Source organism: Phaseolus vulgaris, chromosome 3 (genome assembly GCF_051622355.1).
Source record: "Phaseolus vulgaris cultivar YP4 chromosome 3, ASM5162235v1, whole genome shotgun sequence".
NCBI classification, from domain to species: domain Eukaryota; kingdom Viridiplantae; phylum Streptophyta; class Magnoliopsida; order Fabales; family Fabaceae; genus Phaseolus; species Phaseolus vulgaris.
In genome coordinates, this window is record NC_143500.1 from 42,561,736 (window position 1) to 42,586,209 (window position 24,474).

At 35.5% G+C, this 24,474-nt stretch overlaps 2 protein-coding genes across 8 annotated transcripts; one reads left to right on the plus strand and one right to left on the minus strand.

Annotated features, from left to right (window-relative positions):
• Positions 1-2,089: 2,089 nt before the first annotated feature.
• On the plus strand, positions 2,090-21,158 carry LOC137807747 (actin binding protein). 7 transcript variants are annotated; one of them, XR_011080599.2, is made up of 19 exons: positions 2,090-2,358; positions 2,501-2,779; positions 3,444-4,147; positions 4,228-4,449; positions 4,527-7,486; positions 7,610-7,739; positions 8,174-8,245; positions 8,558-8,656; positions 9,507-9,548; positions 11,700-11,780; positions 11,871-11,921; positions 11,999-12,080; positions 12,272-12,366; positions 12,442-12,513; positions 16,965-17,081; positions 17,586-17,693; positions 18,829-18,897; positions 18,979-19,045; positions 20,226-21,158. XR_011080599.2 is itself a non-coding variant. In XM_068608525.2 (18 exons), the coding sequence occupies exons 2-18, from the start codon at positions 2,707-2,709 to the stop codon at positions 20,381-20,383; spliced, it is 5,094 nt and encodes a 1,697-aa protein (XP_068464626.2). In that variant the 5' UTR covers positions 2,090-2,358; positions 2,501-2,706; the 3' UTR covers positions 20,384-21,158. The 7 variants fall into 7 exon arrangements, 1 of the variants encoding a protein (XP_068464626.2); XR_016519133.1 differs by lacking the exon at positions 17,586-17,693 and having other exon boundaries at positions 11,999-12,088; XR_011080598.2 differs by lacking the exon at positions 17,586-17,693 and having other exon boundaries at positions 16,965-17,098.
• Positions 21,159-22,152: 994 nt separating this feature from the next.
• Positions 22,153-23,900, minus strand: LOC137807748 (uncharacterized). Its single transcript, XM_068608527.2, has one exon. It carries the CDS (start codon positions 23,581-23,583, stop codon positions 22,504-22,506), a length of 1,080 nt encoding a protein of 359 aa, XP_068464628.1. The 5' UTR covers positions 23,584-23,900; the 3' UTR covers positions 22,153-22,503.
• Between the last annotated feature and the right edge of the window lie 574 nt (positions 23,901-24,474).

The window sequence follows — 24,474 nt, forward strand, 5'->3', positions numbered from 1 at the left end:
CGAAAAAGAAAATTGAATACAATTTTACACAATGAAGTCATTAAATTTTTATTTATAAAAAATATTTAATTTTTATAATTTTAAATTCCAATTTTTTATTTTTTAATAAAATTTTAGTCAATACATTACTTTTAAATTGAATAATATAGAAACCACTGACATTTTATTAAAAATATAACGAAGTGAGAGTTTTTTTAAAGCTAAAAGTAGTGTTATTTTTTTTAATTTAATGTACATTGAATATTTGTAAAGATATGCATGTTTACAATGCAAGTATTTTGTCTTTTTGATATTTAAAGATATATAAAATCAATATTAAGAAGATAACAAAAACAGTATGAGACAGCACGAGTATATTACGATGAATTTAATTTTTGTCTGGATTTTGATCTGTGCCTCTACTGTGCTAAAAATATATTAATTTTAAAATTTTAAAATATATTAATTTTTTTAATACATCAATATCAGTATATTTTAAAGATTCAGTAGAAGAATAACAAGAAAAACTAAGTAAAAGATCCAGACTTACAGGACTATGTTTATTAATAATACACACTTTGGCTAAGTTAAATTATAGGAATATTGTTATCATTAAATATAAGTTGAGTTAATTAGTTTTGGAATTTATCATCTAGTTACTTGACCCCACTATAATTAGGTTAATCCAAATAAACCAAAATCAAAATGATATACAATCTAAATTGTTGAATTGATGTTCGGATAGATTTGAAGGTATTAATTAATCCCTAATTAATTATCAATATCTAATTGAAAATCTGAGAGGATTGATTTTTTTTATAACTTCAAGATTTAATTTATAGTATATATGAATATTTTAATGAATTTAAATTTTAAAAATAAATCAAATGTTTTAAAACTAGTATAGATTGATGTAATAAAAAGTCTAGAATTTCGAGTTAATTTAATTCTTTCAGTTTAGATTGTGTAATGCGTCTGATTAAGCAAATGAGATGTGGGGAGTGATTTGGATTGCAGTAGTAAGTGAGTTGTGGAAGTATAGAAACAATGCAATCTTTAATGGGGGAGTTGTCGATGATTTAGAAGTGGTTGCCTTGGTTCAAGTGAAGACTTGGTCGTGGATTACGTCCAAGCCTCTCTCTGGTTTGTTCTCCTTTCCCGAGTGGTGTCTTGAACCTTTGGTCTATATGACAATGGTTTCTTGAATCATCTTTTAGCTCAAATTTTTTGGGTTGAGTTAGGATTGTTTTGTAATTCTAGGCGTTTGACGGTGTAAGTGTTGAGATGGATTGTCTTAGGTATTTTATGTTTGTATAAAGGTTAGACCACCCAAGTGGTTCACATTTATTTATTTTTTATTAAAAAAAAACTTGAAATATATTTTAAAATTACCATGTATCAATAATAAAACTTATTTACCTAAATGATAACGTTTTTATAACATTATATTGTATTTATATTGTATTTATATTATTTATCTTAATGCTAATATACATGGTAAATCATATCTTAGTTGTAGTTTTATATTCCTCCAAACCTAGAGCTTAACTATACACAATGTTTAAATTGATATATTCTATAAATAATTTTAGATGATTCAATTTTGTTCCATAAATCACTGTATCTCAAATACGTATAAATTAAATTTAAATAAATGATTTTAAGAATTTCCTAATCAAGCAAAAATAAAGATAGATTCATTCTAATCCGTCCAACTATATATCAGAAGTGGTACAATGCACATAATTAATTCTCTAATTCAAATAATACAAGCCAATTAATATATATTTTTTTGGATAAAAATTTAATTAATTTCTTGAAGGCTCTTATATATATATAAGAGTTTAATTTTCCATTACTGATTATTTTTATAATATTAATTAAATGAGAAATGATGTGAAATTTAACATAATTATTACTAGAGAAAGTTAATAAAAATATGTAATGAAATAATAATAGGTTAAACATTAGAGTGAAACGTATAAAAGAAGTGTTAGATTTTGAATGTGTTGGAGTTAAACATGTTGAAGTGAGATGTGGAATGTATGTGCCACGTCACCAACCACGTAGACAAGGGTGCCATCAACCCCAGCTTGGCCAAAAATATGTTGTCTGTATGCAGTTGCAGAGAGACACAACATAACACAACACAGAGAGGCACAGAGAGAGAAGGAGAAAGAGAAAGAGAAAGAGAAAGAGAAAGAGAAAGAGAGACGGGTCTAACTTCCAACGAGTGTTCGTATTCTCCTTGTCAGTCCACTACGCTTCCTTCTTCCCCTTCCCTCTTCTCCGTTAACCCTTTCCCCATTCACATTGTAATCCCATTTTCTCACCTGGCTTTACCAAAAAAAAGGGAAAGAAAGAAGAAACAAAATAAAGGTTTATTACCTTTTTTTGCATTCCACTTCTACTTCACTTCAATTTGTCTTCTACCCCTCTTTCTCCTTCAATTCATTTTTTTTTAATTTATTATTTTCATTTTGGAATTCAATTCTTTGACTATTGTTATTCTTCAATTCAGCTTTCCATTGGATCACGTCACCCACCTTTGCTTTTGCTCTCTTCTCCCTCTGAATTGAGCATTTCCGAGTTCTATTGGCCTCTGATCGAATTGGGTATTTGCAAGATCTGCGGCTTCAATGGTTGGGGGCAAAAAGTTTTGATCTTGGTGGTGGACCAACCCAATTACCGGTTTGGATCCGATCGGGGTAGAAACAGCGCCATCAGATGGCGCTGTTCAGAAGGTTCTTCTACCGGAAGCCGCCGGATCGGCTTCTGGAGATTTCCGAGAGAGTTTATGGTTTGCTTTCTCCCCATTTCCCTCTCGTTTTTAATTTCCCCATATTCTATTTCTTCCTTGAATGTTCTGTTTTCTCTGCATAATTCAGCTCATGAATGCACCGGAAGCATTTCATCCGTTACTTTTTCAGCTCTTCAAGTTAAGGGGTAGCCGATTTCGTAGCTTTTAGGACTCCTTTTAATGTTTATAAACTAATTTAGTGAAATTTAATTAATGTCATTTCAAAACAATGCCTTTGGTTATGAGCTACAACAAGGTGGACCTTTTTTTTAACTTGAACTTTTTAGTTTCTTTTCTTGCTTTCTTGTAGGACACTAATCACTCTAGAGAAGGAAAAAATAAAGCAGTATGTGATTCATGGTGGTCAGTTATCAATTAGGTTGCTATTTGATGAGCTCTGGAAGATTCTTTAAACTGAGACTATTGAGTGTCGTCCTTTAAGACGTTTTTTTATGGCTTGGAACAGTTCCTTATTTTTCTTCTTGTTGCATAGATGTATACTGGCAAAATGAAACAGTGTCCTCTGTTAAGAAATTATTTCTTCGTTGCTTATTGCCTTTGGTTTTTCTAACTTATTGAAATGAAAACATGACTTTTAAAGTTGTAAATAAATACCTGGTTACCGAGTTGGTAGTATCTGACTATTCCATACCTATTTTTGTAGTTTTTGATTGTTGCTTCTCCCCGGATGTCTTGGAAGAAGATGAATATAGAGTTTATATGGGGGGGATTGTGGCTCAGCTACAGGATCACTTTCCAGATGCTTCTTTCATGGTATTCAACTTCAGAGAAGGGGAGAGACGCAGCCAAATCGCAGACATATTGTCTCAATATGACATGACAGTTATGGAGTACCCTCGGCAGTATGAGGGTTGTCCTGTTCTGCCTTTAGAGATGATCCATCACTTCCTTCGATCAAGTGAAAGCTGGTTGTCTCTGGAGGGGCAACAAAATGTGCTTTTGATGCATTGTGAGAGGGGAGGTTGGCCCGTGCTGGCATTTATGCTAGCAGGTCTTCTGTTATACCGGAAACAGTACAGCGGGGAGCAGAAGACCCTTGAAATGGTCTACAAGCAAGCTCCAAGAGAACTACTACATGTATTGTCTCCTTTGAATCCACAGCCTTCCCACTTAAGATATCTTCAGTATATTTCCAGGAGAAATTTGGGTGCTGAGTGGCCACCATCGGAAACACCCTTATATTTGGATTGTCTGATTCTCAGAGTCCTTCCAACATTTGACGATGGAAAAGGTTGCAGGCCCGTTGTACGTGTTTATGGTCAAGACCCTTCAATTTCTGCCAATAGAAGTTCAAAGCTTCTTTTTTCAACTTCACAATCCAAAAAACATGTTCGCCACTACCTACAGGTGCCATATAAATTTCTACTATTGATACTGAATTGTGAATTGATTAGATAGAGCGTCCTCTTATTAAATTTTAATCACAGGCAGAGTGCATGCTCGTGAAAATTGACTTGCATTGTCGTGTTCAAGGGGATGTGGTTCTTGAGTGCATACATTTAAGTGATGATTTTGTTCGTGAGGAATTGATGTTTAGAGTTATGTTTCATACTGCATTTGTGCGGGCAAATATGTTGATGCTGAACCGTGATGAAATTGATATTTTGTGGGAGGCAAAGGACCTATTTCCCAAGGACTTCAAAGCAGAGGTAAGTTATTGTTATTCTTCCTCAAAGGCCATTTTCTGGAGCAGTAGGAGTTGAACCCATACTCATATCTGTATCAGGTGCTTTTTTTGGACGCTGATGCTGTTATACCTGATCTAACCACAGTCACGGTGAGAGAAGATGCAAATGAGACCGAGAGTGCTGAGACAGAAAGTGTTTCACCTGATGAGTTCTATGAAGTAGAAGAAATCTTCAGCAGTGTAATTGATGCACAAGAAGGTAAGACAGAGTATGATTCTCACGCTTTCCATGAAAATGCAGTGGATGATGAAACTCATAAGGAGGTCTGGAGGCTAGAGTCTGATCCTCATACTTTTGAGGATTGTCCGCCAGATGACAGGATCACCAAGCAGGTTGACAAGATGGATCCTGGTATTAATACTGTGAAAGACATCTCTATTGATGATGCGCACTATAAGTTTGATGGGAGCATAGATTCAGATCCTCATGCAGTGAAGGACATTGCTGTCGATGATGGAGAGATTAAGTCAACTTCTACTGCAGTTATTTCTGATATGATGAAACCTCCTCTGGAAACAAAGGAAGTTACCATGCATGTGCAACAACAATTTGAAGTCATTGAAAATGAATATGACGAAGATAAGGAGGCAACAGAAAAGGAGCTAGACTCCAAGGCTGGGCACCAGATGCTTGATTTGACTGAACAAAAATCTGGTAAACTACTTTCATCCAAGAAACAACCTCCATCCAACTCGAAGCCAGTTGGAGATACAGTTGTAGCAAAGCAAAAGATTAAACAGCAAGAAACCCATGGTTTTCAGGCAAAACAAGCTAAGCCAAATGCAGTAACTAGATGGATTCCTTCTAACAAGGGTTCTTATACAAATTCAATGCATGTCTATTATCCACCATCAAGGAATAATAGTGCACCAGCTGCACTGACAAATTTGTCTTCCACAAAGGAGAAAATGGAAGATGCCAAAACAAGATCTTTATCTGCTCCTGTTGTTTCTGCAGTTGTTGCTTCTATTGACAGGACAAATGACCTAAAAAGCCGGAAGGTGGCCACTTCAAAATCTTCTGGCTATATAGCGGCAGAAATAGATGAAAAAGATCTACCATCACCATTGTCATCAATTATAGAGACATCTTTTCAGTTAGATACTCCAGCACAACAACAGAGCTTAGAGCAACTGCCACAGCCTCCCCCACCTCCTCCCCCTCCCCCTCCCCCTCCAGCTCACAGTAGAGTCTCTTCACAAGTTTTTGAATCCTCATCATTAAAGGATGATGTATCAGTTCAAGACTCTCCATCTCCTGGAGTATCACCATCTTCTTTGGGTGGAAAGGGATCCCTCATGCCACCACCACCACCGCCACCACCTTTAACTTTAACAACATTTAAGAGACAACCTGAAACTTCTCTTCCTTTCCCTCCACCCCCACCCCCACCCCCACCCCCACCCCCGCCCCCCTTTTTTGGGCAAAATATAGAGACTAGTGTATCTTTAACACTTCCTACAACCCCTCTCCCATTTACAAGCATTGACGTTACATTGGATGTTTCACAAGTGGGTACTGCAGTCCCCTCACAGCCTCCTCCACCGCCACCATCTCCAAGGTATGAAGTTTCATCTATTCCTCCTTTGACACCATTAGCATCACCTCTTCCAAAGAATGGAATTCCATCAGTTCCCCTTCCTCCCATGTTTCCTACAGCTTTAACACATAGAGCTCCACCTTCTCCTCCCCCCACAACCCCACCTCCAACTCGACCCTTGTCTCCCCCTCCCCCTCCCCCTCCCCCTCCACCACCCTTAGTTAATTCACATATATATTCAGCTACATCACATATACCTCCCCCTCCACCACCTTTAGCTAATTCACATATATATTCAGCTACACCACCTATACCTCCGCCACCACCTCCCCCTCCTTTTGGTAAAGCTTCACTACCTCCCTCTCCACCTCCTTTCAATAGTCCTCCTCCACCACCACCTCCACCTCCACCTCCACCTCCACCTCCACCTTCTTTTAGTCAAGCTCCACCACCACCACCACCGCCTCCACCCACACCTCCTTCCCCACCCCTTCCTCTATCAAGTGTAGCCCCACCTCCACCTCCACCTCCTCCAATGTATACAGCCGCACCTCCCTCACCTCCACCTTTTCCTCCATCAAGTGGAGCCCCACCTCCCCCACCACCACCTCTTCCTCCATCGAGTGGAGCCCCACCTCCTCCACCACCACCCCTTCCTCCATCAAGTATAGCCCCACCTCCACCACCTTTTCCTCCATCAAGTGGAGCCCCACCTCCCCCTCCACCTCCTCCAATGTATGGAACACCACCTCCTCCACCTCCTCCACCTCCTCCAATGTCTGGAGCACCACCTCCTCCACCTCCTCCAATGTACGGAGCACCACCTCCTCCACCTCCTCCAATGTATGGAGCACCACCTCCTCCACCTCCTCCAATGTACGGAGCACCACCTCCTCCACCTCCTCCGATGTATGGAGCACCACCTCCACCACCACCTCCTAGTGGTCGAGGACCACCTCCTCCACCTCCCCCAATGTTTGGAGCACCACCTCCACCTCCACCTCCTGGTGGTCGAGGACCACCTCCTCCACCTCCCCCAATGTTTGGAGTACCACCTCCACCTCCCCCAATGTTTGGAGCACCACCTCCACCTCCACCTCCTGGTGGTCGAGGACCACCTCCTCCACCTCCCCCAATGTTTGGAGCACCACCTCCACCTCCACCTCCTGGTGGTAGAGGACCGCCCCCTCCACCTCCTCCTGGTGGCGGAGGTCCTCCTCCTCCACCTCCCCCAGGTGTTCCTGGTGCTCCTAGACCTCCGGGGGGTGGACCTCCACCACCTCCACCAAAAGGTGGAAATGTTGGAGTTGATCCAAGAGGGAGGGGACGAGGGTATGCACGCCCTACAGGGGTTGCACCCAAACGATCCTCTTTGAAGCCTTTACATTGGAGCAAGGTTACAAGGGCACTACAAGGAAGTTTATGGGAAGAATTACAAAGACATGGAGAACCACAAATGTAATGTGTCTTTTCTACTGTTGAACGTGTTTGTCTAAAACATTTCAATTATGTATAATTGTATGATTTTCTCCATCTTATCTATATCCCAATGTTTTGTAATGACTGTTTCTTTTTTCTTAGTGCACCAGAGTTTGATGTTTCAGAGCTAGAGAAGCTTTTCTCCTTAAATGTTCCAAAACCTGCTGATTCTGCTGGAAAAGCTGGAGGAAAGGGCAAGTCTGCTGGATCTAAATCTGACAGAATCACCTTGGTATTATTCTCTCTCTCTCTCTCTATATATATATGTTTATGAATATTTCAAAACTTGATTTTTGATATAAGCCTTAGAGATGATTTGATGGTTCTCATTTAGTCACTCCGTCTAGAAATATAATTCACCATCATTTGTAGTTTTACTTCACACCTTGGCAACTGATTCATTTAAAAATTAGTATTGGTGACTATACTAAATTACATCAATGAAAAATATTGTTCCGTTACTGTCCTTTCATTTCACTGTCCTTCTTGTTCCATTAATTGTAATTCTGGTACTGTAAATTTAATGAGTTGTAAGGTGATATTGGTGCAGTTTTTTCTTGTTAGTGTTTAAAGCCAACATTTATTAGAAACTCATTGACTTCATTTTTATCTGATTCCTTGTTAACAACTTACCAATAACTTGTTTGTTTGTATTATTGATTTTAGGTTGATCTAAGGAGGGCTAATAATACTGAAATTATGCTCACTAAGGTTAAGATGCCACTTCCTGATATGATGGTAAGCTGAAATTGATGTGGGAATTTTTCTTACAATTATCTAAGAGTAGTTATTTAAGTCAAGTATTTTTTTAATGAAAAGAACTGTTTTTTTGCATGGAGCACTATGGTGAAAACAATTCTTTTTTGTTTTCATTAAGACTGATTCTTAAAATATGTGGAATGGTGAATATTAGTACGGAAGGCTGCTGATAGTGGATAAATAATCATTTGACTCCATATCTGCTTCAAACTTTTCAAATTTCTAAATCTCAGACTGTATCTGTCAGTGGTAACTATTATCTTTTATAACTTGTTTTAACGGATATTTCAGGCTGCAGTACTGGCTCTGGACGAGTCAGTTTTAGATGTTGATCAAGTGGAAAATCTTATTAAGTTTTGTCCTACCAAAGAGGAGATGGATCTTATAAAGGTGAATTTTAATAAATTTATCCATAGTTTACATTTTGTTTTAACAATTAAGGGTTTGATTAGGGTGGTTCTTAGTTGTAAATTTTAAAAGTTTTGGAAACTACAACCATTTTTAGTTGTGGAAGTTAGTTTTTAGTTTAGGGTGATTTTGTAGTTTTGAAAATTAGTATTTTTTTCTAATTTCTAGTTTCAAAACAAATCAGTTTAAAACTTCCCTATTTTGTTAAAATTAGTTTAAAGATATGTTTGTGCGGAGGTAGTGCCGACGGTGTTAGCAGTGGTAGTAAAAATAACAATGGTGGTGGTGGAAGTAGTAGCATTATTGTTGATGGTTGTTGTAGTAGTAACAACAGTCATGATGGTGGTGCATGTAGAGTAGGTAGTAGTGATAGTAAAAGTGGTGACAACGATGTTAGTAGTGATGATGATGATATGGTAGCATGGTAGATGGTGCTGATGGCAGCGTAGGTAGTAGTAGAGACAATGGTGGTAGCAATGATGGTGGTGACAGAGGTGGTGCTGGTGGCTGTGACGATGAGGATGGGAAGGACCATAGTCAAAGGTAGTGAGATGTGGTTTTCTAAAACTGAAATAAATTTATAAATAATTTTTTTTTGGGTTTTGAAAATGAATTTAAGTTTTTTGAAATTGATTTAACAGGCATTTCAAATCCATTTTTTGTAAAACATGTTTTGTTTTGAAATTGCATTTTAAACCAAAAGCTGAGAACCTGCAACCCCCGCCAAATGTGCCCTAAGGTTTCTATTTTGTGGCATCTTCTATTGCTTTGTTCCTTTTGCCTTGATTTGTTTGATTTCTAATTTTGATTCCTTTTGTTTATGATTGTTTAGGGATACACCGGTGACAAGGAACTTCTGGGGAAGTGTGAACAGGTGTGCAATGATTTATTTTAGTCATAATATATATGTTGGTTATGAACCGAGAGTGTGGGTAATAGAATTATATGGGCTGCCTTTTACAGTTAAATGTATTTGACTCATGCCTTGGTGTCATCAGGTTTACATGAAGGATGAGTGAGCTATTTTCAAAATAAAGTTTCCTTTAGAATATTGGTGATGGGATAAAATTCTCACAATTTAAGTTGGGGGAAAATTAAACGTATAATAATGATAAAACTATCAAGTATTAGCTAGTTTGTTTGGCCATCATTGTCTGCAACAAAATCTGAGAGGGAGGTGGGAGGAATGATTGCATAAAATAATTGCTGTGTAGTCTATTCAAATTTAGTAATTGCAGAACTCTTGGTATAAATAGTTAACTCTTGAGATTAAAGCACTACAAAACAATTAATTTGCTGGTAAGTTATTACCATATTTTAGGTCCTTAATCTAAATTAAAATTTAGATTAATTTTATGAAATGAGAAATTTGAACTTTTCTCCCTTTTATATCTTTCCTATTTTTGGTTGCTCCATCAACCACCCCTAAGCAGGGTAGTCCATTACTTCTAATAGTGTCAGGGCTGGTCAAACTGACCGGGCTGGCCCTTTTGGCCACACCTACTTGCTATGATTTCCATGCATCGGTGGCCTTTATACTAGTTGGATATTCTTACAAAGTGATATAGACTTAATGCAACCCTACAAAACATATTGAGACTTGAGTTTTGACACCTATTTGTATTTTGACACGATCTTTAGTTGATGTGAGACTCGAGTTTTCACATTACTCCCCCTCCTGTCCAGCACTATAGGGCTTGGTACATGGATAACGTAGTGAGCGACCCTTTTAGTGGATCTATGATAGACTCTGGTACCATCTTACAAATTGATTTTGCCTCAACTCAAAATATTGGCTGTAAGGTGAGGATTTCCCTCACTTATATTTTGTACTTTGACATTGTCTCTAGTTGATGCAAGGCTTGAGTTTTTTCGAATAGATATAAAAAATGTCTCTCTTCATTGAGAACTTGAAGAAGTTTACATGAAGCAACCTCCCACTGTTACTCAAGGGAGTTTGGAATGTTTAGCAAACTACAAAGATCTTTTTATGGGCTTAAACAATCCAAGTTTTTTGTGCAAAATGAAGTGAAGTAGATAATTTAGTCAGCTATTTTCATACTTATTCAAATAGAAGTGTTTATTTGGTGTTGAGAGCCCGATCATTGTTCTGAAATTGGTTCTCATTTGTTCTTGCATTTCTTTGTAGTCAGTAATACGTGTTCCGTTTTATTTTGGTGGACATTGGGTTCCCCGAAGATCATTGACCAGTTATTGTGGGTTAAGTTTAGAGTACTTGGCTCTAGGGTTTTTCATTTTTTGGTTTTAATGAAATGCTAGAATCTTTAATGGTTGGCAGTTGTTTGTTATGAACCTTTACATAGGATCGGGTCATGGGAGACTCTTTCTTGCAACCTTTTTGTTAAAGGGGAACTCAAAGTTGTCCTTCACAAAGCTCCTCCTAAATTGACCCAAGTTTCTTCTAAAAATTATTTCTCATTGATAATATTTCACTCAAGTCTGTCCTTTGAAAAGGTTACAAAGATATCTTTAATTAATAGGATTATATCTAACAATTATCCTAATTGATAAAATAGAAAATAAAACATGCCTAATTAGTTTATAATATTTAATAGTTATCCTACCCTAATTAATAAAATAAAAAATAAAAGATCCCTAATCAATAGAATTGCAAGTAACAATTATCCTACTAAAAAGTATTATGTAAAGGACATGAACTCAGATTCTGATACAAAAATCTCATCAAGATCCGGGAAGATAAAGAAATAAAGTAAATGGAATTAAGTCAGTATTTAAATAAAGAGACATGATAATCCTAATCAGTGGTCTACATCCAAAAGAAAAGAAGAAAATGTTGGTAAGCAATTTGGTTTATTAAAAAGTTAATGCATATAAATTCAAAATTCATTTATATTATGAAATGACAGTTGGTTGATGCTGCCTTGTTTCTTGTGGAAGAAAAAGTGATTTTTGAGAAGTAAATAAATTCTTTTGGATTTTTTCTTCATTGAAGTTCCTATTATATATTATATATGTATATATAATATATTTTGTGATGTTTCAGTTTTTTTTGGAGTTGATGAAGGTGCCAAGGGTGGAATCAAAATTAAGAGTATTTTCATTCAAGATTCAGTTTGGTGCCCAGGTCTGATGATGTCTGTAATATTTTTTGACTTCTGAATGTTCAGTGAATTTGGCCTTTTCCTCCCGATGTCATACTTTGCTCGTTATGCAGCTTACGGAATTTAAGAAGAGTTTAAACATTGTTAACTCTGCCTGTGAAGAGGTACTTTACATTTCCTACCGATCAATGTTGTTTTGCTTGAATTTCTTTGACCATGTGCACTTTTTTCTTGGTAACAGGTCCGAAATTCTGCTAAACTGAAGGAGATTATGAAGAAAATTCTTTATTTGGGCAATACATTGAATCAAGGAACAGCAAGGGGTAAGTCTGTAAGTTTTTTATACTTGTGGCAATTTCATTCTCATTATTTGTTGCTGGATGTAGTAGTCAGAAGGTGACAAAATCTATTTGTTAGCAGTCAAAGTTTTATACAATTCTGTTAGATCTTATCTAGTGTAGAATGTCCAGTTTATGGATAAGCATTATTATAAAATGATTTCATTTTTTTGCAGGATCTGCAGTTGGATTTAAGTTAGATAGCCTTTTAAAGCTCACCGACACTCGTGCTTCTAACAGTAAAATGACACTGATGCATTATCTCTGCAAGGTATAAGTGTCAATTGCAACAAATGAAGATATTATTTGGTTGCTAACCTTTTTTTCCTCCCGTATTTGGCTCTAGGTCCTAGCTGATAAGTCACCCAAACTCCTTGATTTCCACCTAGACCTTGTTAGCCTGGAAGGTTCCACTAAGGTGATGTTTATTTTTTGGTTCTTCATGAACAAGAAAGGTCAACTTTGCATTACTTTCCTGATTTGTTGGTTCAATTTCACTTTTCCCCATTATTTGTAAAAGTGAGCACTTTGCTTCTAGTTTTTATAACTAAAACCAAGAGACTTGGTTTTGGATGCTGGTGAATTGGGAAGTGACTGAAAAAAACATTTTACCTCCTTGAATCATCATTGGAGACAAAAGCTCATTTCTTTTGGCATAGTCAAAGGTCCTTTTGAATCCTAGCTAAAATGTCACACTGGACTTTACACAAAAACTGTGTTAAATAAAGTGGGGACTTAGCATAATGTAATTTATGGTGAAAGTGAAAATTTACTTAGGTTAGGATGACAAAAAGGGTTCAACCCATTAGATTAACTTGTTTAACTGTCAAATAAGTTGGGTTAGAATTTTCAGCCCGATTTTGGAATGGGTCCTACCATACCCATTTTCTAAGTGGGTTGGGTGGTGTCAACTATTTCTTTTTAATACTGTATTTATCCAAGACTTATAATTGTGAATTTGTTGGTCTTTCTGAACTAAAATATACACATTTCCAGGATTCACTTTTTAAGGTCATTTGTAATAAATGGTAAATGCATTTGATGTTTCAAACAATAGTTGTTTTAATGGACTGATTAGTGGTTATTATGATATATGTTTAGATGGGCTGTGTCACCCTTTTATAACCTTGTTTTTCTTTATTTTTGTTTCTTAAATTGTGGCAATTCAACCCAAACCACCTAGGTTTAGGTTGAGAATTTCAATCCACTCTCAAAATGTGTTTCTTGGAAAGTGGGTTTTAAGCCTAACTCAATCTTACAAAATCGGTTTGTAAGGTGAGATTTGCATTTATTTATATACTATAATTTGGCCATATCTCTAGTCAATGTGGGATCTTTAACACACCTCATGCTAAGAATTGGACATCTCGAGCATGGGATAAAGGGGGTCGATGACTCTGATACCATGTTATGAAAGTGAATTATAAGCCTAACTCAACTTCACAAAACTGACTTGGTAAGGTGAGCTTTGCTATATATTATAATTTGGTTATATCGATAACCAATAGTGTTCAAATCAATTGAATCCTTTTTTGGTGGGTTGACCCATTTTACCATTCCTAATAGAGGATCACATGTAGTAAATGTCCATTTAATACTAAAATGTAAGTAACTTTCCTCAACTTTGACAGTTTTCCTTTAGTTTAAATGAATTTACTGAAAATTTATCAACAAAATATTCCCTTTTAACCACTCAGCGTGTGGATCAATTGGATTGATTTTTTCTAGTTTAATTAGTGATTTCGAGTTTACATTATGTAGTTACATTAACACTAAGGGGTGACTTTGTTGTCCATAGTGATCCTATTTAGCTTGAGTAGGATTGCCTCCCGTGCAAGATTATTTTGGTCTCTCTCTCTATATGTGTGTAAAAGAAACCATTGAGCTTGTGATTAAACTGTTAGGATCCAAGTGAGTTTGAGTCTCACATTAATTAGAAATGAGAAAGTTGAAGAACATATAAGGAAGAATATCCACAAACACATTGTGTCTTAAGGCTTTGAGTAGGAGGTGGTGTTATAATTTCTTCTATGGATTGTTCACAGCTCATTGATACCGAATCTCTCCAATGAATCCCTTCTTGAAGAATTTAAGTTTGTGGATTCCTTATATCGAAAGTCTTTCTAGTAGGTATTTCAGTCTATTATGTCCCGTTAAGATAAACAACACTACATTTAAAGGTCGAATCAAGGGTTAAGGAACTCACTTGAGGGGGAGATTGTTAGGAAACCAGGTGTGAGTTTGAGTCTCACATTGAATAGAAATGAGAAAGTTGAACAACATATAAGAGAAAGATCCACAAATCCATTGTCTTAAGGTTTTGGATATGAGGTAATCTCTTATATGGGTTGCTCACAGGTCATTGATTTCGAATCTCTGCAATGTATCTCCCCTTGAAAGACCCAACATCAACTAGTGTCTGATTGGTCCAACCAAACCAATGGTCTTGAGTTTGAGTTTTGTGTATGCAATTGCATTAAACACTCAAAGGGAGAGCCTGTGGCCAATGTTTTCAAACTTAGGTAAGTCATCAAACTAGTCACAATACTGAGTTAATGGGTCTGTATTGAATATAGAATTTATATAAAACTTGTCATTCAAATCATAGTAGTCAATTGCATATTATTGCAAGGAGGCGGATCATATCAGCCCGTATTTGCTCCTAAGGCATTCATCACAAAGCACATGGATGTAGCACAGCCGTCACAACACCACTCACAAGGTAAATTGTGATTTGTGGGCTTCATGACTGCACTTCCGTTTGCACCGTACAAACAAGGTTATATGTGACCTTCAATGTCCCTAGGCATGGCTTTGTGACATTTGTTGTCATTTAGCGTGACATTGCAACGTTCACCGTGGCGGACAATCTTGCAACCTTCCACTCCTTTGCATTCTCTTGTCTGGTTGGGCCAACCCTAGCTAATAGCAATCGACTATGATGCTCTGGGATACCATACACATTTCGATTATGATGTGTATCCAATACAGCGATACATTAATCTAAAAATAATAGGATACAATGCATGCAGGATACATAATTAAAAATGTATAAAACTTTATAAAACATAATAAATATATAATTGCAAATTGCAATTGCAATCTAAATTAAAATCACATTAGACATTGCCGAAGTAAAAAAATATAAGTTGTTATCATAAATTACTTTCTATTATTTACATATAGGAGTACCGCTATTAATCTCATTACTTTTGAAAGTTGTTCATAAAGAGAACAATTCCCCTCTTTGGTTTACGAAGGGACAATGTTTCTATGTTTCTAGATTTCACATTTGTATGTTTCTTATTGTTTTATTGGATATAAATGCTTTAAAAGTGGATTGCACAATCCGGAATATGTTTTCAGATCCGAAAATACGTTCCGGATTCTGTAATCCGAAATGTATTTCTTTAAAGAAAAATAAAATATTTCGGATTGTAGAATTCAGAAGATATTTCTAGATCTAGAAATACCTTTTGGATTCTAAAATCTGGGAGGTGCAAATTAGAAAAAAAAAATACATTTCCAGATTATAGAATACGAAATATATATTTTTTAAGGACATAATGGTATTTTTGTTTGACCTATGGAGGTGCAAGAAGAAACAACCTTTTTATATCTCTTGTTTGTTTTGAATTGTTGGGCCCCATTTTGATTCCAACAACTTTTTTCTTTGCTTTTTTTTTTTTGTAAAAATAACATAATATAATAAACTGAATAGTAATAATAATGATATAATGAAACTAAAGAATAAAATAAATTATTGTAAAGTCTAAAAATTATTTTAACACTAATATATTTTATGATAAACTAAATGATAATTATTAACCTAATAAAGCATAATATGTGATATAATGATTACATAGTTAGAGTGATGAAAACTAAATAAAACGTAATATATAATATAAATTAAATAATAATAGTATTGAAAAAGTTTCTAAACAACATAATAAGAAGTATATATAACAAGTAATAAAGAATAAAATATTAGTGAAAAATAAATATATTGTTTATAATATAAACTGTGTATGCAAAATATAAAAACTGTGGTCTGTGTGTATATATATAGTTGTGTGCGTGTGTGTATGTATGTGAACGTGTATTTATATACCAAAGGTAAAGAAAGCAGAATAATGATCATTCCGCACCACTATTTGCTATTTTCTACTATGATACAAATTTTAAAAATAAGCATTGGTTTAATGGTATACTTTATTTTGGCAATTGAGGGAAATGGCCAAAGCAGCTTTGCTGTTTTGGCTGCTGCAAAATCACACCTTGGTGTAAGTGATATACTCATGAATAAAAAGTGGTTTGATCGGAGCAGGAGCAGGATTAACCAGTTTATTCCGGTTTTTAGCTGGTATTGTGACATTACTATTTGTTTAATAACATTTGTATCCAATAATTAAATCGACTCAATGTTATGTCTGGTTTCCAGTCAAACCAGTCCAACTGGCTGGTCCAAACTTGTTTTTTACATTAATTGTGGGTTCTACAAAATAGCATTTTCCTTTTAATTCCCTAGTGTGCACATTTAGAAACCTTAGTGAAATATGCACCTATAATCACAATCAAGTGAAATATCACCCAGGAACACACATATTGAATCAAGTTCCTGTAAAATCCCTTTTATTTACACCACATCTCTTGCTTTAATTTCTTAATGTGTATAAGGCTTATAAGCTGCTATTTGTTTGGTGCTGTACAAGTAGGTTGATTACACCCCTCATTTACTCATGGATCAAAGTTAAAGTGATATTTACATTTTTACATGAAAGAAAAGTCTGTTGAGATGGAACAATTTAACTACCTGATTCGGGTAATAATATTACAATGTGTATTGACTGGGCGCACCACTTCTTTCAGATACAATTGAAGTCATTAGCAGAAGAGATGCAGGCAATCATCAAGGGATTAGAAAAAGTTAAACAAGAATTTGCTGCATGTGCAAATGACGGACCTGTTTCTGCGGTTTTCCATGAGGTGTTAAGAATTTTTATGTCAGTCTCATGATTCTTCATCATATGAGGATAAATATAATAATAAAAGGGAAAAAGTTATATTTTTAAAATGAATTCAAAGTACTGGTTGTTCGGGCAATTATTAAAGTTTAAGATTGTGCATGGGTTGTTCATGTTAGATGTGAAGATTTGCAGACTCTTGCATATCTTTTCTTATCTTGTTTTCTTCATTGTATGTGACAGTCTTTTGTTAGATTACTTATCACAACCATTGATTTCTAGCATGAGATATAAATGTACATTTAATCATAAATTATGCCATACAAAATTTTTTGCTGACAGTTTAGAATGTCTTTCTTCTTCATGTAAGAGGTGATCTTGTGCTTTGAGGTCCCAAAGTGCTTATTGTCTGCTTGTTCTAGAGAAGTAGAATACCTCTGTCTGACAGAATTTGTAAGGGAATTTATTGTGGATTTAAACATCAGTTTTCAGAAGCTGACAAATGTTTTTTCCTTTAATTTGCAAGGGAAATGGCTAAAAATGGGAACTGACTTTGCCTTAAATATCGAGGGTGCTAGCCTACTAGGTTCTATTCTATTCCTCTAAAGTGAGGAGGTGTGCTTTAGAGAATAAGGTGCACTTACTATAATTTATTAGAAAATCAATGGTTGATGTTATGATGAAACCAAATGCATATATAGTAAAATCTAAAGTTAACTATAATCTCAACAGTCGATTTTCTAGTTGATGGTTATTGTTGCATTTTATCTTATAAAGTGCACTCTCCTCACTTTAGAGGAGCCAAATCCTTGGCTTGCTAGGGTTATTTATTGAATTGAGCTTTGAGTATATGAACTTTTTCTTTACCTTCCAGATTTAATTCAATGAAAGGGATCACATCAAGGATTTAAGAAATAGTTAATGCAAATTACAAATGTTGAAATTATTATGAGGGTTTTTTGGAGGAGAATATTATAGGGGTGCCACCTGGTGTTAGAATTGAACTACAGAAAGCCAGAAGTAGCTCAAAATTCCAAACTTGCATTTGAAATGGAAACGACAGTTGTAGTGACTTGGTGCCAAACAGTTGTGTCCTTCCAAGTTTTGGGGTGCAGTTGTTGGTTAGGTGCTTATATGCTATTTATTTTATTCAGTTAGAACTTTTTGATCATATATTTAGGGGTGTCTCATTCCCTGAACTAGTTTGGATAGGATTGTGTTCTTTGCTTCTAGTTGGTGTTCTGCTCATGGTTATTTGATACAAGTTACTATTTCTGATATGGAGAGAGAAAGATAAGCTTTGGTGTCTGAACTTGACATATAGTTGACATAGACAACGTGCTTTGACGTAGGCAATTGTTTACTTAAACTTTCCTATTTACACGATGAATTATATTTCTCAACAATTCCAAATGTTTTTCTCTACATATTTTTACTTTGTTCTGTGTCTGAACTTTTTGCTTGCCAGCATTGCTACTTATCAGATTCTTCTTAATTCTATTAGACCCTTGTTATGATGAGCAAATTATAAATTTCCGCGTGTTGCTTAGTCTTGAATAAACATTTGTGTCAAGCTGAAAGTAAGTAGATCTTTAATTAGTCTTGAATAAACATTTGTGTCAAGCTGAAAGTAAGTAGATCTTTAATTTTTTTTATCGGTGGCTACTTTTTTCTTCATATTTACATGGATGAATATAATTCTACTTTGTATGGCTTATTATCTGATTTACATTTTCAGTACCCTTGACTTTTTTTATTGTTCTGTTCAGAAATTGAAAGAATTTATCGGTCTATCTGAGTCAGAGGTAGCATCTCTAACAAACCTATATTCTGTAGTGGTAATATGCTTAACTATCTTCCTTGTACATTATGCACCAATATGAAGAAATATAAAGATTGTATAATTTGCCTATGGACAGGGTAGAAATGCTGATGCACTTGCGCTATATTTTGGTGAGGATCCTGCTCGTTGCCCTTTTGAGCAAGGTAAGTTGATGACTGACATATTTGTGGTGTTGGTACTTGGTATGATATGGAGGAATTGGTCTCTTTCACTGGTTACTTAGGGTGTGTTTGGTAAACAACTTAATTAAGTGCTTATTAAAATTGTTTATATCATGTAATGTAAGAACTTATGAATAAGTTATTCGGTTGTAGAATAAAAAATAGGTTTAAATTGTTTCCAAATAAGTTGCAAGAATTTTCAGCTATTCATCTTAATAATGTAAGCTAAAACAATTTATGATATAATATAAGCTCTCCCAAATACGTATACAAATTCTTATATCATAAAATAAATCCAAATAAGATGTAAATAAGCTCTTCTAAACACACCCTTTTTTTATGAGATTATAGAATATTAACCTGTACTGTTTCTTGTGAAAGTATTCATGACCTTTTACATTTGTGGTTTATACAGTGTGTATTTTGTAGAAATTAGGATATTTTAGAAATGTGATTTTCTTGTCTATTTGTGGTTAGGGAAGCATGCTTGTATTTATTTTTTAATGTTTCTATTGAGTCTCACATTAACTAGAGTAGAGATATCACCAATGTTGTCCTTGTCTGACTTGGATAGCAACCTTATGAACTAGTTTGTGGGATGAAGTTTAAATCCAAGTTCTAAGATAGTATTAGAGTCTATCCAAGATCTATTATTGTGTTACCTTACACTCTATACATGTCTATTCCTAGGCATGTGGGGGAGTTGTTATTGAATCAACTGCATTTGTCAAAACTCTAGATGTTCAGTGTTTGGTGTGAGGAAGTGTTCTTATATTCTATATCAATTTGAAATATTACCAATGTAATCCTTGTAAGGTTTGGGTAGTCCTCAAATTAAAGGCTGATTTTGTAAGGTTAATTTAGGCTAAGCCCAAATTCTAAGAGTTTCTAATGGAATATGTGCTGAACTATTTCAAATCTTTCTTTAAAATGATAGGTGTGGTAATGAGTTGCTGAATTAATAGAAACTCCTTTCCTCCTTAAATCCATGTGTAAGCACTTCTACAGAAAAGAACTAGTTAAATAGAGGGAAAATCTAAATGGAATGAAGTTTCATCATCCATATGTGTTTCTGTTATGTTTGGAAAGAGTGGCAGTGCATTCTGGCCTTTTCTGTTATGCTCAAGCTAACTTGTAATTGGTGCTCGTTTAACAATTGCAGTTACCACGACCCTGCTAAATTTTATAAGGTTGTATCGGAAAGCACATGAAGAAAATTGCAAACAAGCAGAGTTAGAGAAGAAGAAAGCTGAGAAAGAGGCTGAAATGGAAAAGGCTAAGGGCATTAACTTGACAAAGAAGGGTGCAAAAGATAGTTGACGATGGGTTTTCTGCTCCTTTGCATCAAACATCACACTCTTGCCAAAGAGCAGGAATGTACCCGAGTAAGGGGAATGCTTCCAAGATCAGTGGAGAAGCTTCCCTTTCCATGATGATGATGATGATGATAATGATGGTGATGATGATGATGACGATGTGGCAATTAGCCTTTCAAGCTGATATATTGGCTTGGAATAATGAACGCCTGCATCCTGTGGAATTGAACATACAACAGGCTTAGGAGAGATGATTCTTTGATGGCATGCTGTTGAATGGGATTTTATGTGGCCAAGTGATCATTTTTGTGAGAATACCGTGGAAATTCCCAGATTTAGATGCAGAATGGATGCTTGCAGTGATTGCATGCGTCCAGTGTATACTGTAAATGTGATGGATCCAGTCCCTTTTATGTTGGTTCAAGAAGAAGATTTGTAGCAGGCATGTCTTATATTATGGAAGTAGAACTGGCATTGGCTTGCATCATTCATTTGGCATGTTTTGTGGCACCACAGCAGATGCCTTTCGGATTTGTGAACATCATAGTCCAACCCCAACCGTAGTACCATGACACCTTGTATAAAGCACTATCCCTTTCCTTTAGGATTCAATTCTTTCTCGTGTAACATAGAAATTAGCTCCCTTTTTCATAGAGATTTTGGTAGGTATCCTCGAGAAAATGTTGTATAGCTGTCAGGTTAAGAGAAAATAGAAATCAGGTCCTTTGTATTGTAGCCAATATTATTTTTAATTGTGAATCACGAGGCTATTTTTTCAATTGTGAATCATGAATCATATTGAATGAAAAGATTTTGACCAAATGAAAATAGCTTCAAATATGTTGTATAAATTATATATAATGCTCCTTGTAATTATCTTCAAGTGGAAAACGACTTTTAAGTCTGTAAAACTAAATCATAAGTCATGAATGTGAAACCTTTATTTTAAAATTAAATAATATATACTGTAACAATATATATTGGCATTTAATTACAAATTATCAGTATACTGATGCTATATGTTTATTAATCAATAGCATAAAAAACTATAGTATTTTTTTATCTTTGATCAACTCTTAACATGTATATTAATTAATATTTTTAAATAACAAAATAGAATAATAAAATATCAAATAGAGTATTTGAAATGAGGGTGTGACAGTTTGAAATCTTTGTATTAGAAAAAAAATAAGAATGCATTTACATAATAATGCGTGTTTATTAATGCTCTTCAATTCTTTTTTATTTATCATAAGTGCTTATAAAATATTTCAAGTTCTTATCCTCCAAAACAACTCAATTTCCTTGTCTAGAAATGGTAGAAGCAAATTGAAAAAAAAAAAAAAAAACAATGAATCATTTGAGTTGTTATTCCATATATGGAATCTCTCTTCCATCCATGCATGCATATGTATCATAAGATTCAAATTTATAGGTGATTCATCACATGACAGGAATCGTGGACCAGACCAAGATTATGAAATTACACGCATCTTAAGATTCTACAAAGTATTGCTTGTAACTGTAACATAAGATGAGCAGGCCAGTTAGAAATGCTAGTTTCATCATGTGTGTGAAATGTTTTTCTTCACATTCAGTTCTCCCACAAGTTCATGATATTGGTGGTGAGGGAGGAATTAATTTGCCATCCTAGGTTGCATATTCACGTGCTAAGAGGCAGAGGCTATTACTTGTGTACAAAGGTCCCAGAAATCATTGTTTTTTTTTATTTGATGAATAAACACTAGAAAATCAAAGACAGTTGCACACAAATAAGGCAATTAAAGAGAAGCATTTGTATTATTCACACTGTAAAACATTAGTTGCTAATCTACAATGTAGAAGAGATTAAAACAAAAGACAGTATGAGAATATAACATAATTGCATTGCATTTATATGAAATGGTGTACTAATCTCTATAGCTTCTTTGGCTCTGCACATAGTTGAGCTGATGTCGCTCAATTGAAAATCTTTATGTCTTCAAGGTTGCTTGATTTCCTTCAAGCAACATCAATGAATTGTAAATTCCTTCTATACTCGTTTAAAATAACTGGTTGTTCCTTCTCCTTCATGAAATGCGAAGAAAAACCTTAACCAAATTAATAACTGCGACCATATGCTACTTAAGGTAGTTCCTTGGTGCTCAGGTAACCATACTGGTCCCCATCTGGTAATTCAATCCTGAACAAATATTTGTCCTCCTGATGGATCCACGATCCTGTCTTGAGGCTTTTGTAGAATATGCAGCTCACAATTGTGTCAAGGATGATGAAGATTGAGTAGAGGTAAGCAATGAAAATCCCCTCCAAAGCCACACAAGGACCTGCTATTCCAGCAATATGATAGGGCCTTACAACCCGGAATTGGAACAAGGCCTCAATGGCTGCCAATGCCACATTGACAGGAAGTGCCAGGAACAAAGCCATTGATGTCCTTCCCCTTAAGAGAAGACAAGCTTTCAGAATGGCAAAGTATCCACCATATCCCTCCATGCCAGATAGGGCCAGTGCCATGTTGCATATGACAAGAGCATTGGCAAGAATCACAGAAAAGAGAACTGCCCCAGCTACTGACATGAAGAGGATGAGGTTACTGGGGGAGGAGTAGCCAAATCTTTCAATGAAGCTGAAGGCCAAAAACATGAGACCAAAAGTGGTTGCATTTGCCGAGAGAATCAAGAAACAGTTGCAGAAGTAGGTATGGAGGAGGGGCTTGTAAAGGGATAGTATTGAATTGAAGGAAGGCTGCAAAGTTGGTTTGTTGTGATTGAGAGCCTGGATTATGAATGCTTTTGCAATGAGGAGAAACGTGAGGGTGAAAGGAAGGGTGAAGATCGAAGAAGTGATTGTTTGAGAAACCTTTAGGTTGAGAATGCTAAACAATTGTGAAGAGGAAGGGAAGCCAGCAGCATCAAAGAGAATCCTTAGGCGACTGTAGATTTGTGGCAAGAGAGATGAAGGGGTGGGGACTAAGGCTTGGGAGAGGAGTATGGAAGCTGAGAAAGGAAAAACTAGAAAAGCTGCTGTTGAGGTGAAGTAATGATAATTTAGGAGAAAACTGTGAGTTGATCTTCTGAGAATCTTGCATGAAACTTCCATTTGGAGTTGTTCTTTTGGAAGCTTGCCACTAGAGGGAGAGGGAATGGGGGATGAGTTGGGTGGTTTCTCAGTTCTTCTCACCAATATGGACTCTATATTACTCATCAAAAGTGTAAGAGTCAGGTGTTAGTGTTTCTTTTTCTGTTCTAGCTTTTCTTAAATGAGTTTTGCCTTTTCTTTTGGAAATGGTAGGTTAGAGAGTTTAAGGGTTGGTGTTTTGAATAAATAGATAGGCCAACAAGAAGAAACTAAAAACTGCAATAAGGTGGAAGTGTTTGGACTTTGTTTTTACCAGAGGCTTTGGACACATTGTGGTTTTTGCTTTGTGTTCTTCGAATCCCACCAGATTAACTGATTTAAGAGGGCATTAACATAGCACCTTTTCCTTGGTGTCAAGATTTAATTTATTAGCATTTATCAATCAGCCAAAGTGGAATTTGGTATGACAGGTGTTTTGTTTTTGTCTTGATGATGAGAGCAGCTTCCTCTCTTTCTAGATTGCTTAAATCGCACATTATTTGGTGTATTATCATTTTGGCCACAACCCCTTTCCTAGTCCTACAAATATAATACAAATGATGAAAAATAAGTGAATTATGAAACACTCGATGTTGGCCCTACCATTATCCTTGTAATTAAAGCGTAATTAAAATTTTCAAGAGCAATTTATGACATGAGTGGAAAATATCAAGTAAAATCCATTACTTGATGAAGAAGGAGCATAAAATTTAATCCAAGTTGCCGTAATATTCATATTCAAACATACCACTAAAAGTACTACCTTCACTCCAATTTTCGACTTTTGCCACTTTTTTACATTGTGAGCAATACGTAGCTTGTAAGCCATACCATAATATTAATAATAACAAACAAATATATAGAAATAGTTCCACTTTTCATCAACAATTATTAGAGGAAAGGGGACCCTTAACAATATATATGATATATCTATAAATCTAAACCAACAATTTAACGTCAAATCACATGCATATCACA

Excerpts from the sequence above, each read along its gene's own strand:
- LOC137807748 (XM_068608527.2), bottom strand. The coding sequence starts at position 23,583 with ATGAGTAATATAGAGTCCATATTGGTGAGAAGAACTGAGAAACCACCC.
- LOC137807747 (XM_068608525.2), top strand. The coding sequence starts at position 2,707 with ATGGCGCTGTTCAGAAGGTTCTTCTACCGGAAGCCGCCGGATCGGCTT. Across the intron at positions 7,740-8,173 it reads AATCTGACAGAATCACCTTG|GTTGATCTAAGGAGGGCTAA; the intron begins GTATTATTCTCT and ends TATTGATTTTAG. Across the intron at positions 8,657-9,506 it reads AGGAGATGGATCTTATAAAG|GGATACACCGGTGACAAGGA; the intron begins GTGAATTTTAAT and ends ATGATTGTTTAG.